The sequence below is a fragment of the Rhineura floridana genome, chromosome 7, assembly GCF_030035675.1.
Source record: "Rhineura floridana isolate rRhiFlo1 chromosome 7, rRhiFlo1.hap2, whole genome shotgun sequence".
NCBI lineage: Eukaryota > Metazoa > Chordata > Lepidosauria > Squamata > Rhineuridae > Rhineura > Rhineura floridana.
This window is the reverse complement of record NC_084486.1, coordinates 50,190,097-50,207,389: the sequence shown is the minus strand read 5'-3', so window position 1 is coordinate 50,207,389 and position 17,293 is coordinate 50,190,097. Positions and strand designations below refer to the sequence as shown.

General features: G+C 40.5%; 1 protein-coding gene across 4 annotated transcripts in view; it reads right to left on the bottom strand.

Annotated features, from left to right (window-relative positions):
• DNTT (DNA nucleotidylexotransferase) overlaps nucleotides 1-17,293 on the bottom strand; it is a 230,529-nt gene that overhangs the window by 150,139 nt on the left and 63,097 nt on the right. For all 4 annotated transcript variants that reach the window (XM_061635584.1, XM_061635583.1, XM_061635585.1 and 1 more), the window contains 2 exons: nucleotides 10,549-10,719; nucleotides 9,380-9,451 (listed from right to left, as the gene is read on the bottom strand). In XM_061635584.1, the coding sequence (XP_061491568.1) occupies nucleotides 9,380-9,451; nucleotides 10,549-10,719 (243 nt within the window). The remainder of the gene's footprint in view (nucleotides 1-9,379; nucleotides 9,452-10,548; nucleotides 10,720-17,293) is intronic.

Sequence of the window (17,293 nt, the reverse complement as noted above, 5' to 3'; positions counted from 1 at the left end):
CAATTTTGGGCCGTTGTTCGGCGGGCCTTGTTGGCCACTGGTCGCGATGCTGGAGTCTATGGGCTGCATTCATTTCGGATTGGAGTGGCCACGGCCGCTGCCCTCGTAGGCATGAGCGTTGGTGACATCCAGGCGATCGGCAGGTGGCGTTCCTCCGCTTTTCAGTCTTATATCTGGTATTAATGTTGTATTTATTTTGTTTTTCTTTAGGTGTTTTAAGTCTTCCAGTCCCTGTGCGGATCATTCTGTGCGGCCATTCCATCTTGTTCTGGGCGCATCGGAGGGCCTCTTCGTCGTTTGCCGGGACGCAACTGCAGCTTTCTGCATCAGCAATAGTTAGCTGGGAGGCGCGGAGGGGCATGTTATGGGACGCTTTGTTGCCACTGGTGTGCCGAACCATGGCGTCAGTGGCTCAGCCGCATATTTTGTTAATTCATTTGGGGGGAAATGACCTTGTGCAGCGCCCTGGTATGGACTTGCTGCTCAAGGTCACTCATGATCTCACGTGGCTTAGGCGCTCTTATCCTACTTTAAATTTGGTGTGGTCAGAGATGCTCGTGAGACGAGTATGGAGGGGTGCTCTGCACCCAAATAAGATTGATAGGTTGCGCAAATGGGTGAATAGGAAGGTCAGGGATTTGGTTTTATCCCTTGGGGGCGTGCATAACTCATGACAGGATAAGGTTTTATTCTCCTCAATTGTTTAGGGACAATGGTGTCCACCTGTCAGAGTTGGGATGTGATTTGTTCCTAGAGGATTTGAGGTTGGGTTTAGGGAGTTTGTTTCCCTCTATGGGTTGAGGGGACCAAGATTGAGCTGATCCCCTCTTGTGGCATGGAATTTGGGCAGGTGAGGTATATTGGGTTATGTGGAGGCGGTTAAGGTATACAGGTAAGGGGCACTCCCCAGGGAACCATCAAAGCTTAATGCCTGGTGGCGAACTGAGGAGTGTCCTTGTGGGACCTGCTTGCGTATCAGGGTGAACGCCTGTACGGCGGGGCCATGGTGCAGAGGTTGGGACCACAGATGACTTCAGCAGCAAGGACGGGGGTTTTCCCCCACATCCTTGACTATGGAGTTAAGGTCTGAAGAGAGTATTTGCCTTTAGAAGGCGTGGGAGTATTCCCACATAGGTAGGAGGCCTCACCTGCCCGAAGCAATTTAATCTGATGAATTGGCTTATCTGCATTTGATGTAGAATGTTATATTTAATAAATATAACATTATTCCAGCTTGTGTCACAAGTCTTCTTGGGTGTGGGGGCAAAGATCAAATAAGGAACAGGTTTGAGGCTTTAAACTTAGTTGACAGAGAACCAGAAGAACTATGGAGTGAAGTCAAAGACATTATCAGGGAAGAAGGCAGAAAGACAATACCTCTAGTTAAAAGGAGAGAAAGACCTCAGTGGATGACTGAAGAAACTCTTAAAATGGTTAAAGAAAGAAGGAAAGCAAAAGCAAAAGGAGATAGAAACACAGTCAGAACCCTAAATGCAACAATACAGCGACTAGTACGTAGGGACAAAGAGAACTATTACAATAGTTATTGTATAGAAATAGAAGAGGACAACAAAAAGGGTAGAACAAGAGCCCTGTTCCAAAAGATTAGAGAAATGAAAGGGAAATTTAAACCAAGAGTAGCAATGTTGAATAATCAACGGGAACACACTGACTGACTGAGATGAAATAAAAGGAAGATAGAAGCAATACACTGAAGAACTCTATAAAAGAGATGTCAGGATGACAGATTCATTCACGGAGGAACCATATGATGAAGAACCAGAAATTTTAGAATGTGAGGTAAAAGCTGCTCTTAAAATACTTGGAAGAAACAAATCACCAGGAACAGATGGCATATCAATAGAGTTGCTACAAGCTATTGAGACTGAATCTGTCCAAATTGTGACAAAAAATTGTCAACAAATATGGAAAACTAAACAATGGCCCACAGACTGGAAGCGTTCAACATATATCCCAATTCCAAAGAAAGGGGATCCCAGAGAATGCAGTAATTATTCAACTATTGCCTTAATATCCCATGCAAGTAAAGTAATGCTCAAGATTCTACAACAAAGGCTCTTACCATATATGGAGCGAGAAATACCAGACGTCCAAGCTGAATTTAGAAAGGGAAGAGGCACCAGAGATCATATCGGAAACATATATTGGTTAATGGAACGGAGCAAGGTTTTTCAGAAGAAAATCACCCTGTGTTTTATAAATTACAGCAATATACTGTATAGATCATGAAAAACTATGGAATGCTTTAAAAGTCATGGGGGTGCCACAGCATCTGATTGTCCCGATGTGCAACTTATACTCTGCACAAGAGGCTACTGTAAGGACAGAATATGGAGAAACCATCGGAAAGGGTGTGAGACAGGGGTATATTTTATCACCCTATTTGTTTAATCTGTATGCAGAACAAATCATCTGGAAAGCGGGATTGGACCAAGATGAAGGAGGTGTGAAAATTGGAGGGAGAAATATCAATAGTTTAAGATATGCAGATGATACCATACTACTAGCAGAAACCAGTAACGATTTGAAACGAATGCTGATGAAAGTTAAAGAGAAAAGCACAAAAGCAGGACTACAGCGACATCAAGAAGACTAAAGTAATGACAACAGAAGATTTATGTAACTTTAAAGTTGACAAGGACATTGAATTTGTCAAGGATTATCAATACCTTGGCAGTCATTAACCAAAATGGAGACAAGAGTCAAGAAATCAGAAGAAGACTCGGACTGGGGAGGGCAGCTATGAGAGAACTAGAAAAGGTCCTCAAATGCAAAGATCTATCACTGAACACTAAAGACAGGATCATTCAGAGCATGGTATTCCTGATCTCTATGTATGGATGTGAAAGTTGGATAGTAAAAAAAGCGGGTAAGAGAAAAATAAACTCATTTGAAAAGTGGTGCTGGAGGAGAGCTTTGTGCATACCATGGACTGTGAAAAAGATGAATAATTGGATGTTAGAACAAATTAAACCAGAACTGTCACTAGAAGCTAAAATGATGAAACTGAGGTTATCATACTTTGGACACATCATGAGAAGACATGATTCACTAGAAAAGACAATAATGCTGGGAAAAACAGAAGGAAGTAGAAAAAGCGGAAGGCCAAACAAGAGATAGATTGATTCCATAAAGGGAGCCACAGATCTGAACTTACAAGATCTGAACAGGGTGGTTCATGACAGATGCTATTGGAGGTCACTGATTCATAGGGTCGCCATAAGTCATAATCGACTTGAAGGCACATAACAACAACAACAACATCACCAAGAAGAGTAAAACTACTAATAAGATGTATTAAAAGGCACAATTCTTGGCTTTACAAAAAGAGAGGGAAAGACTATTCACATTTTTCTTCTGATGAACCAAAGTCCATACCATTGCCACATGTCATTAAATAATGGTGGCCAGGGCTAATGATCAAGGCTTTTTGACCAGGATTGTTTCAACCAGTAATGTTTCTTTTGGGAGGAAGGGTGGAATACCAATAAGATAAAGTACAGTACAATAAAATAATAATGCAAACCCACCTAACTCTCATGTCCTGAACCAATATGCAAAGCAAAGCACAGCTATTATTTGAAATTTGCACTTTTCCCAATTTTCCAATGCAATTCTCTGACTAAACAAATGCATTCAAAAGGTGTATATTAGGGGGAAAGTGTGCACAAAAATACTTGTATTAGTAAAAATAATGTAAAAAATGTATTTAGGGAAATTGCTTTCAAAAATCCTTGTATTTGGCAAAATTGCATACAGACACAAACTGGCATGAAGGTCTTGCTTGCAAGTTTCCCATAGACATCTTGTTGACCACTGTGAGAACAGGGTGCTGGACAAGACAGACCTTTGGCCTCATCCTATAGGGTTCTTTTTATGTTCTGATTTGATTCCACCCTCTGCAGTATGAAATGCTTCCCTTTCTTGACCATTGCTTGGTCTAGGCACAACCAACCTTTATAAAAAAACTGGCAAATTGAACAGAACTGAATGAAATTTTTTAGCATATTGCCTTTAGCTTCCAGACTGTCTGTTGTGGAAAGTGATTCATAAATTAAATAAACTCAACTAACAAAACATATGTATAACAACATGGACTATTGTCCTGCACAGGGCAGAGGATTGAACTAGATGGCCTAAAAGGTCTTCACCATTTCTATAATTCTATCACATACTCAAGAAACGTAGCATAGCTTGCACAAATGGGCACAATCCACTGGGAATTACTTCTGTGAAAGCCCTACAGAAATGAAAGAATTCATTTCATTCATTGGGGCTTTTGCAGAAGGAAATCGTGGTGGGTTGTTCCCAAGAATTATGTTGTGTTTAAGTAATGGACAGTTGCTACAGGAATGTTGTTATAGGACAAATGAAGTAGAGCAAACATTTTTAGATGTGAGTCCCAGAGGAACAATGTACTTATTTATATGCATTTTGCCAATGCTGCATTTCCCAAATGTTTCATTGCCATTCATAGAGAACTGGTTGGAGAGTCCCATTATAATTCTCACTTTTTAGTGAGTCTCTTGCCTTTGAATGTGGGTCATGCTAATTTTATCTTGTCTTTCTAATGAGATTATTTTAAGCAATTACGATAAAGAAAAGAAAGGAATGAAAATCCTGGACAATTTAAAATACATATTACTCTCCACTTTTAGATATAAAAAGTGAAATTACCTACTCTTTGTGGACAGTTTTCTGTTTGTGAGGAAGAGTAATTATATTTTATAATCACATTTTTCAAAAATTATTTAATTATCTATTAATTTTTAGTACTTTGTTTGCTTAGCTGTATTTTAATGGGATCAGGATAAAAATAAGAATAGGGTTTTTTTAAGTATGGACTATCAATGGCAGTAAAAGGAAACAAAAGTAAAAACTTTTCTGCTTCTAGAGAATACAGTCTGTTTCTTTTTAAACTGTGAGTAAAGTTAGATTCACTGATAGCTGTCTATTAGCAAGTCACTTTACAAGCACTGCAGCATAAAGAAATTTACTAGGAAATAACTCCCAAATGAGCCAACTAAATTTATTCACAAGTAAGGATGAATCCAGATGACTTGTGCTTCTGCTTTTACCATCTCCATTAAGATGGGATGGGGAAACTTGCACATTTCCCCCAAATTCCAGTGTTCAGCTGTGTGAGATTTGCACAGCTTATCAGAAATGTGTAAGTTTCCCGTTCAGTTATTCAGGGAAGACCAAAAGCCAGAAGTCATATGTCATCACTAATCTCCATTTCACAGGATGGGCAATACAGCTTTCAGAATAGATTCAGGCTGTGTACACACTACAATTTGGTGTGCATTCAGTGTGCTCTGCACGCTGTTTTGTTTTATTTAGCATTGTACTCACAACATCCACCCCAATCCAGGCATATCCCACTTCTTTCAATGAGTTAGAGCCACACTTGGAGTTATGTTGTCATTGACAGGAGGAACTGGGTCATAGCCATGTGGCTAGAACGGGGAGGAGGGAGGGATCATCATCACAATGCATAGGACAACTGTATTGGTTGGCACCGAGCAAGAATAAGACTCAAAGTACTCTAAACTGAGAAACTATCAATACATTGAACTTCAACATCTGTTAATGCTAGAATTTTTATGTTACTCACTTGTTAAATATCAGTGTAGCACACAGGTATGGACAATTGTGAGACGGTATGTACAGAAGCACTCAGTGGGGGGGGGAGGAATGAGCCCTGTGCATTTCAGACACTTCATGAGTACACAGCCTCAGATGATCAAACATCCCATTGTATATTATGTGATAGTGAAGGTCCATCTCACAATAAGATCTAGGGTTTTGTATGGATTTTGAGATCCGGTCCTATTGCATCAGTAACGTTGTTGAGAACTAAATTCTGTGCATCATTACTGTGCAGCAGCAGACAATTAAGCCAATCTACAATCCTAAGTACATTTTGAAGTCAGTCCCACTGGGTCCAATAGGTCTTACTCCTACATAAGTATGCATAGAATTGCAATCTAAAACTGCAATCCAAAATCCACTGAAGTACTAATTCTTTAATTATGCCGCAGCAAGACTGGAGATGTTCTGTAGCTTAGTGGTAGACCACATGCTCTGTGTGCAGAAGGCTGAAAATTCAATTCCCAGCATCTCAAAGTAGAGCTGGGAAAGACCCCTATTTGAAATCCTGGAGAGCTCCTGCCAGTCAGTGTTGACAATATTGTGCTAGGCAGACCGATGGCCTGATATGGTATGAGACAGCTTCCTGTGTTTGGCATAAGCTCAAAAACCCAACTTTAAGAAGTCTGAAGACTGATATTGAATGGAATAAGCATATACACCATCAATGAAGCCAGCATAAACCTGGCTGCAGCAGAGAGATGGGAAACAGGGCCATTTCATCAACTCTGACCAAATTCCTCTTTCCACCAGCTCCTCCTTCCTTCAATTGTCACATGGCAACAGCCACTCCATCAAGCTGCAGTAGAGGGAGATATAGAAAGCAAGCCAACTTTATAGCTCTGCTCAAAATTAGCTCCATCATGCTGATGAAATAAAAAAGGCTAAGTCAGAAGAAACTGGCTACAGATAAGTTGCAGCATGCCATCAAAGGGACCTGCAAGAGCTTCATGAAAGATTTCTTATATATCCCAAATCTAGAAGGAAGACTTCTACTAGTGAAGCATCTTGCTAGTAATGGCCTCAGGATGTAATTCAAAGGAAGCGAATATGCAATTAAGAAGAGGGGAAAGATGGTGGCCAAAGAATTGTGAATGAACACCTGTGCAAACTCATTTTAATGAATGTGCAGGCTAGAACCACCACTCAAGATTGGAATGATAAATGCACCCACTTGTGGCACAGATGTCTAGGACATAGAAATCCAGAAGCAGTAAAGGAGCTCACAAAACAAAATTTAGCAAAAGAAATTAGGATGTTGTTATGCCACACACCTGTGAAGGGTACATATTGTATAAAAGTGAAAGCAACATGCACCCCACTTCCCAAAAGCAACCAAAGCAAGACCACTCATTCTCTGGAAATTTTCCACAGTGACACACTAGTGATGGACCCCATTTCTACAGTAATTAGAGTTGCCATCCAATTAATTATTATTTCTGATATTCTCTATCTTTGCACAGAGAATGCTGAAGTAGCAATTCTCCGTGCCTAGTTTCTGATTCATTCATTTTTATTCTTCTTCCTGATTCATTTTTTTAATTCACTTTGAAATCATTGATAGTATGAGTGATACTTTTATCTATCTACTTTCTATGTGAGCTCTTCAAATGTGTATTCCCTTTGCGGCAGGGGGGAAATGAGGTGTTGATTGTAACTGACAGACAGAAAGCAGGAGGGGAGGGAATGAAGTGTTGATTTTAAGCAGGAGGTGGGAAGACACTGACTTGATTATCTGCCTTAATCTGTCTGCAGTGCACTTGAAAAGGAATGTAAACAGGCAATCATTACAGAGTTCAGAATAAAGATCGATACCAGTGGAGACTTGTGAATAAATAGCAATTATAATATCGGAGCAGATCAGAAAAATGAAAAGATATTGGAGGAAAAAGGAATTGGATTGTTAATGACCACCAGGGGGCCACACTTAAAAATAAAATGTAATAAAGGAGAGGATTCCATCCCTAGGACTCACACACCAAGTAGGAACAAATATCTGGTGACCTTTATTGACTACTATTTCAGGTACATTGTCACATATGAAACAAATAAAAATAAGCTGCTTCAGAACATGTGGCAGCTGCAAAAGTACATCAGGAAGCCATTTGGATTCATCTGTTGTGAGATTTAAGACTGGGTTGACTTGAACTAACAGCCATTTTTTAGAGCAATTAAGAGTGCAAAAAGCTGCCACTGACTGAAGGATTAACATGCAAGAACAAGAAATTATTGACATCCAAAACTGTCTTTCTGACTAAAGGACTGCACATGCACTCATTGTTTGGATTGCAGATGGCACCACAGGATTTTACAAAAGATTATGATAAATATTGTAGAATAGCACAAGGGACACTGGAAAGTTAGAACATATAAAGAGATCTAGCTCAATATATAGTGTCAATGAATGTAATTGGTATTCTTCCAACAGTAGGTGCAGCTCTAACCTACTTGTTAGTTGGCTGGAGCTTGTTTGTTTCTCTGTTTTCTAAGCATCCTCCTTTGAATCCCTTCTAACTTTCTGTTCCTTTGGTTCTGCTAAGTCAAGCTATGGGATGCTGCTTGCAGTCTATAGCTGCAGTAAAGGATTTACAAAATATAACTCTGCTATGTGTGAGCGCTCTCCTATGTGTGTGGTTTTTTTACAGCTCTGTTACCACTCTGCCATCAATGTAAACATAATAATGAGGTTCTTTTACACGTTAGTTTGTTTGTTTATTTATTATTGCATTTAAATCCTGCCTTTCATCCAAGTTGTTCAAGATGGTGTGCGTAGTTTTCCCCTTCTCTATTTTATCCCTGCAACAACCCTGTGAGGTAGGTTAGGCTGAGAGGCAGTGACTGGCCCAGGGTCACCCTGTGAACTTCATGGCCAAGTGTGGATTTGAACCTTGGTTTCCTAGGCCATAGTCCAACACTCTAACCACTTTGCCACTCTGTCTGTCAGTGTTTAAAAGAAGGATAAAGGGAAAGAGGCAGGTCATTTCCCCCCTCCCCCACAAACTGTTCACAATCAAAATTATCTACATGAGCAAAAGAAGTGTGGTGTAATTGTTTTAAAGTAAACAACTTTTAAAATATACTAAATTTCTTTTTAACATCCATTTGTCCATATCCTCCAAACCTCTGTGTGTGAGAAAGAATATATTAATGTGATTGTTGTTGTCTATAATTTGAACATACATAAAATTAATCTTTGATTGTCAGCATGCATGTGTGAGCATCAACACTAACCTAACTGTGAGCATTCACTGTAATATATTTAATGTGTTAACTATATATGTTGGTTGCCTTGGGATGACTATGGCCCGGATATGTGGCATTGGAATCCTGGAAATAAATTTTAAAAATATTTATTTAAATTAACATTTAATATTTTTCTTATAGTTTCCATCTAGTAATTCTTAGAGGTGTGAGGGCTTTGGTAGACATGTGATGCTTCCCTGCCTATAACAGACAATTTTACTCATTTTTTGTGTTGATGGAAAAAGCAGGTCCACTCAGGTAATCATTTTCTCATCTGATCCAATGACTGAAATAATGAGGTTTCTCTTCATCTCTGCAACCAAGCCTCCAAGCACAGTGAATGGGATGCAAGGCAACATGTATCATGTAAAGCTTTTGGCAAGGGGCAAGGGATTGGACTGGATGACCATGGGGACCCTTACCAGTTCTATGCACAAGAAAGAAAAGAGCAAAATAGACTTACTTTAATGGATCTATAGTTTTCATTGTTTAACACAGCAGTCACTCGAGAACTCTCCCCATCTTCTATTATATCCTGTATATACAACATACGTACATTTGCACAGATTTGTAAGCAGATTTTTATTGTAGTAAAGCTTTTTATAGGATTTATTCATAGGGAAACACAGTTCAGTGAATTCATGTTTACAAACTTTCCACCCTCAGCCTCTAAAAGCTTGGCAGTTCTGTTTGAAGATGGAAGCCACAGTCTAAGATCGAGGGGGGGGGGAAGGAAACCATTTTAATATTTTGTTTTGTTTTTATTGTATAGAAATTTCTATCTCGCCCATCTAATGTGTATGCACTACTCAGGGCTGCTTACAATTTAAAATCACAATATCATATGCCATAAAACAAAAAGTTACTTAAGATACAACTATACAAATGCAGTAACAGAGCAATCCAAAATGGACTGCAGGGGGGAGAGAACTGAAGGCAGACAAACCACCATATCTACGTTACCTGCTTGGTGGGCACTAGGACAGCAAAAGATGGTGGGAGGTACGTTTTTCCTTTTTTCTCCCCCATTCCCATTTTTGTAACCATTTCTTCCTATTGATTGCAATGGGAGGGAAATTAACTACACCAGATCCAGGGCTACACAGTTCGTCCCTCTTTCCTGGGGCCTGTTGGGGGAATGGGAGGAATCTGGATCCTGAGGATCCACAACCTCTCCAGTCCTGGCATCCCCCCCACTGTTTTCCTCTTTTTTGCATGTCTATTTCACAATAAAAGCCTAGTGTGGAAACACCATTAAGTAAATATATAAAAGAAAATGTAAATATGCAGTGCAATCCTATGCATATTTACTCAGCAGCAAGTCCCATTGTGTTTAGCAAGGCTTATTCTCCAATAAGGGTGTTTAGGATTTCAGCCTCAGGACACAGGAAAATTTTAAATTTCAGATTCTCCGTAATTTCTCTTTCTTTTTTAGTTAAATTTTAACATGGTACTGTCCTCATTCTTGCTCTTTAAGTAAGTGATTGCCCAGCATTTGTAGCCTTTATATACTTTGGTTTATTATTCATCCAACAATACATTTTCTTTAATTTTTTCTAGCTTCATTCAACAATTCTGCTAATTTCAACATTCTGAAAAGATAATTATTTTTTTAAAAGCACTATAACATACCTCTATGATAGTTTTGACTTGGTCTCTCATCCAAGGTAATCCTTCAGTGTCATTTACTCTAACTATAGTAAATGGAAGAAACTTCAGCACAGAAGCAGCTCTCCTAAATGCAAGACACGGTCCGTCATTTCCTCTCAACTCATAGTTTTCAGCCAGTACTTCAAAGGCATCCTTGGTGCAGTGGGAATGAGCAGAGAAAGAGAGAGTGAGTGATAAAAACTGATACTTCAGTATACACCACCAAGGAAGTTTAAAACTTGCAAGCTGATGACAGACTTCCTTATGTCATGGTAAATATAATACAGCTGCTACTGTCTGTGACACTTTGCTCTTAGGTATACTTAATAAAAGGAACTTTCAATTAACTGCTTTATGGCTTTTTGACCTAGAGAGAAAAAGGGGATGTATCTGCACCAATTTGGTCAAAACCCCAGAGCAGCCTTTCCCAACCAGTGTGCCTCCAGATGTTGTTGGACCACAACTCCCATCAGCCTCAGCAAGCATCACCAATGGTCAGGAAAGATGGGAATTGTGGTCCAACAACATCTGGAGGCACACTGGTTGGGAAAGGCTGTCCCAGAGGCTGAGAAGGTGAAATAGGTCCTGTAATATTGAGAAATCCTCTTTGTCAAACATGGCAAGGCATGACATTTTTTGGCTCATCCACACCTAACAGTAAAATCCACATTTTTTATATCCAGTTGGTGGCCTTGAGATTCATACGTGTCCTGTCTGTGGTCAGATTTATATTGTGAAAACCCGATTTTCAAACATCTATACATGTGGGCTTTTTTCCCTCTAAATCTCTTTAGCATTGGCCAATCCCCTAAGTCGACCCCTTTTCAGTGATTGGTCCATAATTGTTTGCTTTTCACATGCTTTTTTAGAACAGAGCAGAATTATTATTTTTTATTACCACACATGCGCAGGTTGTGGCTGTGCAAAAGGGCAAAGTTAATGGATCCCCCTTCCAAGTGCAAGCAAAATAAACATCTGGGCTGTTACATATAACATAGTGCATACTAAGGATGGGAGCCGCTGGTTACTCCTGATCCCATTGCATTTGTCAAACTGGGAGGCAAATCCCTTTCCATGTTCAATTCTTTCCCACTACCCCCTGCTGTTACTATTTTGAAAGGGCTTTCCTTCTGTCCAGTGCACCCACCAAATCTCCTCTTCATACCTCCTCCTCCCAAATTGTCCATCATGTGTATCATCTTGTCCCCCATGCTGTTTAACATCTATATGAAGCCCTTGGGAGCAGTCATCAGGAGATTAGGGGTGAGGTGCCAGCAATACGCTGATGATACCCAGCTCTATTTCTCTGTAACATCTGGATCGGGAGAGGCCATACAAGCCCTGGACCACTGCCTGGACTCGGTGGTGGACTGGATGAGGGCCAATAAACTGAGCCTGAATCCTAGCAAGAAGGAGGCGCTGTGGGTTGGTGGTTCCCGCGTTCAGATAATTGGTCAGTTGCCTGCTTTGGATGGGATCGTACTCCCTCTGAAAGAGCAGATCCGTACTGTGGGGGTGCTCCATGATCCATCTTTGTTGCGAGAGGCCCAGGTGACCTCAGTGGCTTGGAGTGCCTTTTACCAACTTCAGCTGGTAAGACAGCTGTGGCCGTTTCTGGACTGGGATAGCCTGACCACTATTGTCCATGCACTGGTAACCTCCAGGCTGGATTACTGTAATGCGCTCTCTGAGGGGCTACCCTTGAGGTTGATCTGTAAGCTGCAGCTGGTGCAAAATGTAGCAGTGAGACTGCTCACTGGGGCAGGGTATCACCAACATGTCACCCCACTACTGAAAGAATTGCACTAGCTACCTATTAGCTACTGGGCTAAGTTCAAGGTTCTAGTTTTGGTGTACAAAGCCCTATACAGCTTGGACCAGGATACCTGAAAGACCGTCTTACCCCTTATATACCCTGTCAATCACTGCACTCTGCATGTGAGGGCCTCGTGCAGATACCATCTTATGAGGAGGTCTGTTCCCCACAACATAGGAAGTGGACCTTTAGTGTAGTGGTGCCTTTTCTTCCTTTCTTTCTTTTTTTACTGCCTTCAAGTCAATCCTGACTTATGGCGACCCTATGAATAGGGTTTTCATTGTAAACGGTATTCAGAAGTGGTTTATCATTGCCTTCCTCTGAGGCTGAGAGGAAGTGACTGGCCCAAGGTCACCAAGTGAGCTTCATGGTTGTGTGGGGATTTGAACCATAGTCTCCCAGGTCATAGTCCAACACTCTAACCACTAAACACTCTACCCTTTGGAATTCTCTCCCCTTAAATATTAGACAGGCACCATCTCTGTTATCTTTTCGGGGCCTACTGAACACCTTCCTCTTTCAACAAGCGTTTTAAAGTTCAGACCTTATCCCAGTCTGCGTCTGTGTTGGAATTGCTTTTTAATTTTTTTTAAACCTTTTCATTTTTTTAAATATCTTTTAAAACCTTTTTTTAAAAAATGTATTTAAATATGTTTTGTTTTAATATATTTTAAAGTCTGTTTTTATGATGTTTTAAAGTGTTTTTAATGCTTTTGTTTGCCACCCTGGGCTCTTACTGGGAGGAAGGGTGGCATATAAATCAAATAATAAATAAATAAATAAATTGTATTAGATCCTCTACCAAGAAAACAAGAGATCATCTGTCATTCAGTTTCAAGTTAACAAGAACCTAGATTATTCAGTTTCAGGCTTGGAAGAAAAGAACACAACTTACTGTGTTACAGTAACTTACACTTACACATACACACACACACACACACACACACACAGAGAGAGAGAGAGAGAGAGAGAGAGATCCCCTTCCTCTGGTTCCTTGATTTTTGGCTGTTTGGTATGTTTGGCTCCCTCTCCCATCCCCATCAGCTGCTGGGCAGGAAAAGAGAAATTTGCCTGCTGCTGGATCGGCTGCAAGATCAATGCCACATTAAAGTACTAGAGCTTCCTCCTCTCCTCCCCCCTTTCCCCCTATCAGCCCAAAGAAGCTCAGTTTAAAACTTCTCCTTTAAACTCTGTGTTTTCAATGAATTGTTTGTGGTGGTGTTATGTGCCTTCAAATCAATTACGACTTATGGCGCCCCATGAGTCAGCGACCTCCAAAAGCATTTGTTATAAACCACCCTGTTCAGATCTTGTAAGTTCAGTTCTGTGGCTTCCTTTACGGAATCAATCCATCTCTTGTTTGGCCTTCGTCTTTTTCTACTCCCTTCTATTTTTCCCAGCATTATTGTCTTTTCTAGTGAGCCATGTCTTCTCATGATGTGTCCAAAGTATGATAACCTCAGTTTCATCATTTTAGCTTCTGATGATAGTTCTGGTTTAATTTGTTCTAACACCCAATTATTTGTCTTTTTTGCAGTCCATGGTATCCGCAAAGCTCTCCTCCAACACCACATTTCAAAGGAGTTGATTTTTCTCTTGTCCACTTTTTCAGTGTCCAACCTTCACATCCATACATAGAGATTGGGAATACCATGGTCTGAATGATACTGACTTTAGTGTTCAGTGATAGATCTTTGCATTTGAGGACCTTTTCTAGTTCTGTCGTAGCTGCCCTCCCCAGTCCTAGCCTTCTTCTGATTTCTTGACAATTATCTCCATTTTGGTGAATGACTATGCCAAGGTATTGATAATACTTGACTAGTTCAATGTCACCATTGTCAATTTTAAAGTTACATAAATCTTCTGTTGTCATTACTTTAGTTTTCTTGATGTTGAGCTGTAGTCCTGCTTTTGTGCTTTCCTCTTTAACTTTCATCAGCATTCATTTCAAATCCTTACTGGTTTCTGCTAGTAGTATGGTATCATCTGCATATCTTAAATTATTGATATTTCTCCCTCATTTTCATACCTCCTTCATCTTGGTCCAATCCTGCTTTAAATATGATATGTTCTATATATAGATTAAGCAAATAGGGTGATAAAATAGACCCCTGTCTCACACCCTTTCCGATAGGGAACCAATCAGTTACTCCATATTCTGTCCTTACCGTAGCCTCTTATCCAGAGTATAGGTTGCGCATCAGGACAATCAGATGCTATGACACCCCCATTTCTTTTAAAGCATTCCATAATTTTTCATGATCTACACAATCAAAGACTTTGCTGTAATCTATAAAACACAGGGTGATTTTCTTTTGAAATTCCTTGGTCTGTTCCATTATCCAGTGTATGTTTGCAATATGATCTCTGGTACCTCTTCCTTTTCTAAATCCAGCTTGGACATCTGGCATTTCTCACTATAAGAGCCTTTGTTGTACAATCTTGGCATTACTTTATTTGCATGGGATACTGAGGCAATAGTCGATAATTACTGCATTCCCTGGGATCACCTTTCTTTGGAATTGGGATGTATATTGAAAGCTCCTTGTGTGTGGGCCATTGTTTTCTTTTCCAGAAAGAAAAGACAGATTCAGTCTCAGTAACTTGGAGCAGCTCTATTGGTATGCCATCTGTTCCTAGTGATTTGTTTCTTCCAAGTATTTTAAGAGCAGCTTTCACCTCACATTCTAAAATTTCTGGTTCTTCATCATACGGTTCCTCCATGAATGAATCTGTCATCCTTGCATCTCTTTTATAGAGTTCTTCAGTGTATTGCTTCCATCTTCGTTTTCTTTCATCTCGGTCAGTCAGTGTGTACCCCTGCTGATTATTCAACCTCCCTACTATTAGTTTAAATTTCCCTTTCATTTCTCTAATCTTTTGGAATAGGGCTCTTGTTCTACCTTTTTTGCTGTCCTATTTCTATATAATAACTATTGTAATAGTTCTCCTTGTCCCTACATATTAGTTGCTGTATGATTGCTTTTGGGGTTCTAACTGTGTTTTTGTCTCCTTTTCCATTTCCTTTCTTTCTCTCTTTAACCATTTTAAGAGTTTCTTCAGTCATCCACTGAGGTCTTTCTCTCCTTTTAACTAGAGATATTGTCTTTTTGCATTCTTCCCTGATAATGTCTCTGACTTCAATCCATATTTTTTCTGGTTCTCTGTCAACTAAAAGCCTCAAATCTGTTCCTTATTTGATCTTTATATTCTTCTGGGATGGTATTAAGTTGTATTTTGGCATTATGATTGCTTTGTTGTTCTTCTTTAGCTTTACTCTGATTTTCGATATTACCAGTTCATGATCTTGATCTATACTGCAGTCTGCTCCTGGTCCTGTTTAGAACTTCTCCATCTTCTGTTACCAATTATATAATCAATTTGATTCCTATATTGACCATTTGGTAATGTTCACATGTATAGTCATCTTTTTGGTTGCTCAAAAAATGTGTTTGCAAGAAACAAATTATTGGCTTCACAGAATTCAGTAAGTCTTTCTCCTGCTTCATTTCTATCTCCTAAGCTCCACTTTCTCACGATTCCTAATTCTTCTCTGTCCCCTGCTTTTGCATTCCAATCCCCCGTGATTATCAGAACATCTTATCAGAACATCACATTGGTGCGTGATCAATTTCTTCCTGTAGTTCTGTGTAAAATCTGTCCAGTTCCTTTTTCCGTGTTTGCCATTGGAGTATAGACTTGGATGATGGCTATGTTAATAGGTTTCCCGTTAAATCTCATTGATATCACTCGCTCAGACCTTGCATTGTAGCTCCTAATTGCTTTTGCTACATCACACTCACTATTAAAGCAACCCCATTCTTCTTAATTTCTCATTTCCTGCATAAAATATTTTGTAGTTGCCTGATTGAAAATGTCCCATTCCATCCATTAATTCACTCACACCAAGTATTGAAATGTTGATGCATTCCATTTTTTGCTTCCCCAGTAGCTCGCTGAGTGCCATCTGACCTGGGAGTCTCATCTTCCAGCACTATCTCATGTTGCATTTTGGATACTCTATTCATAGGGTTTTCGTGGTAAGAGGTATTCAGAGGTGGTTTACCATTGCCTTCCTCTGAGTCTGGATGCATCTTTAAGTGGAAATAAAGAGGAGTGGACAGAGGGTGGGATCTAACATCACCCCCCATAATGCAAAAAAGGGGGGGAGATGTCCTCACTGCAGAGGTTAGAGCAGTTAATAATTGGGACAGAAAATATAATCACATATTAGGGTGGGCAGGGTCAGCTTCAGGCATGCGGGGGCCCTTGGGCATCAGCTTGCCCTGCCCCTCCAGTGGGTGGGTGGGTGGGTGTGCACGTGCATGCATATGTGCGCACACGCACCCCCCATGCACCCCCCACGGCCAACCTACCTGTCTAGTCTTTATCATTGCCCTTAATGAAGATGGCAGCCATGGTTTCCCTAAGGGGAATGAAGTCTTTGCCGCCATCTTTGTTGATGGCACACATGCGGGCTACTCGCACACATCTCTGCCATCAACTAAGATGGCGGCAGCAGCTTCAGTACCTTAGGGAAGCTGCGGCTGCCATCTTCATTAAGGGCAATGCTAAAAAGCTGGCTGACAGGTAAATGGGGGGCGTGGGGGGCACAGATTGCAGAAGGGGAGCGGAGGGCCCCTCAGGGGCTCCTGTAGCTCCAGGGCCCTCGGGCCAGTGCCCAACCTGGCCGCCCTTTAGAACCAGCCCTGAGGATGGGGAAATGCAGATATAACTAGCAGAAAGTCCTGAAATGGCAGGAAACGTCATACAGATACAGGTGAATTAATGGACACACAAGGGGGTTAGATCGCAGATTTAAAGAAGGTATGGATGGGCCCTTAGTCTCTTCAAAACAAACAAACAAACACTTTGTGGCAGGACCAGACTCCAAAACCTGAACTAAGCCTG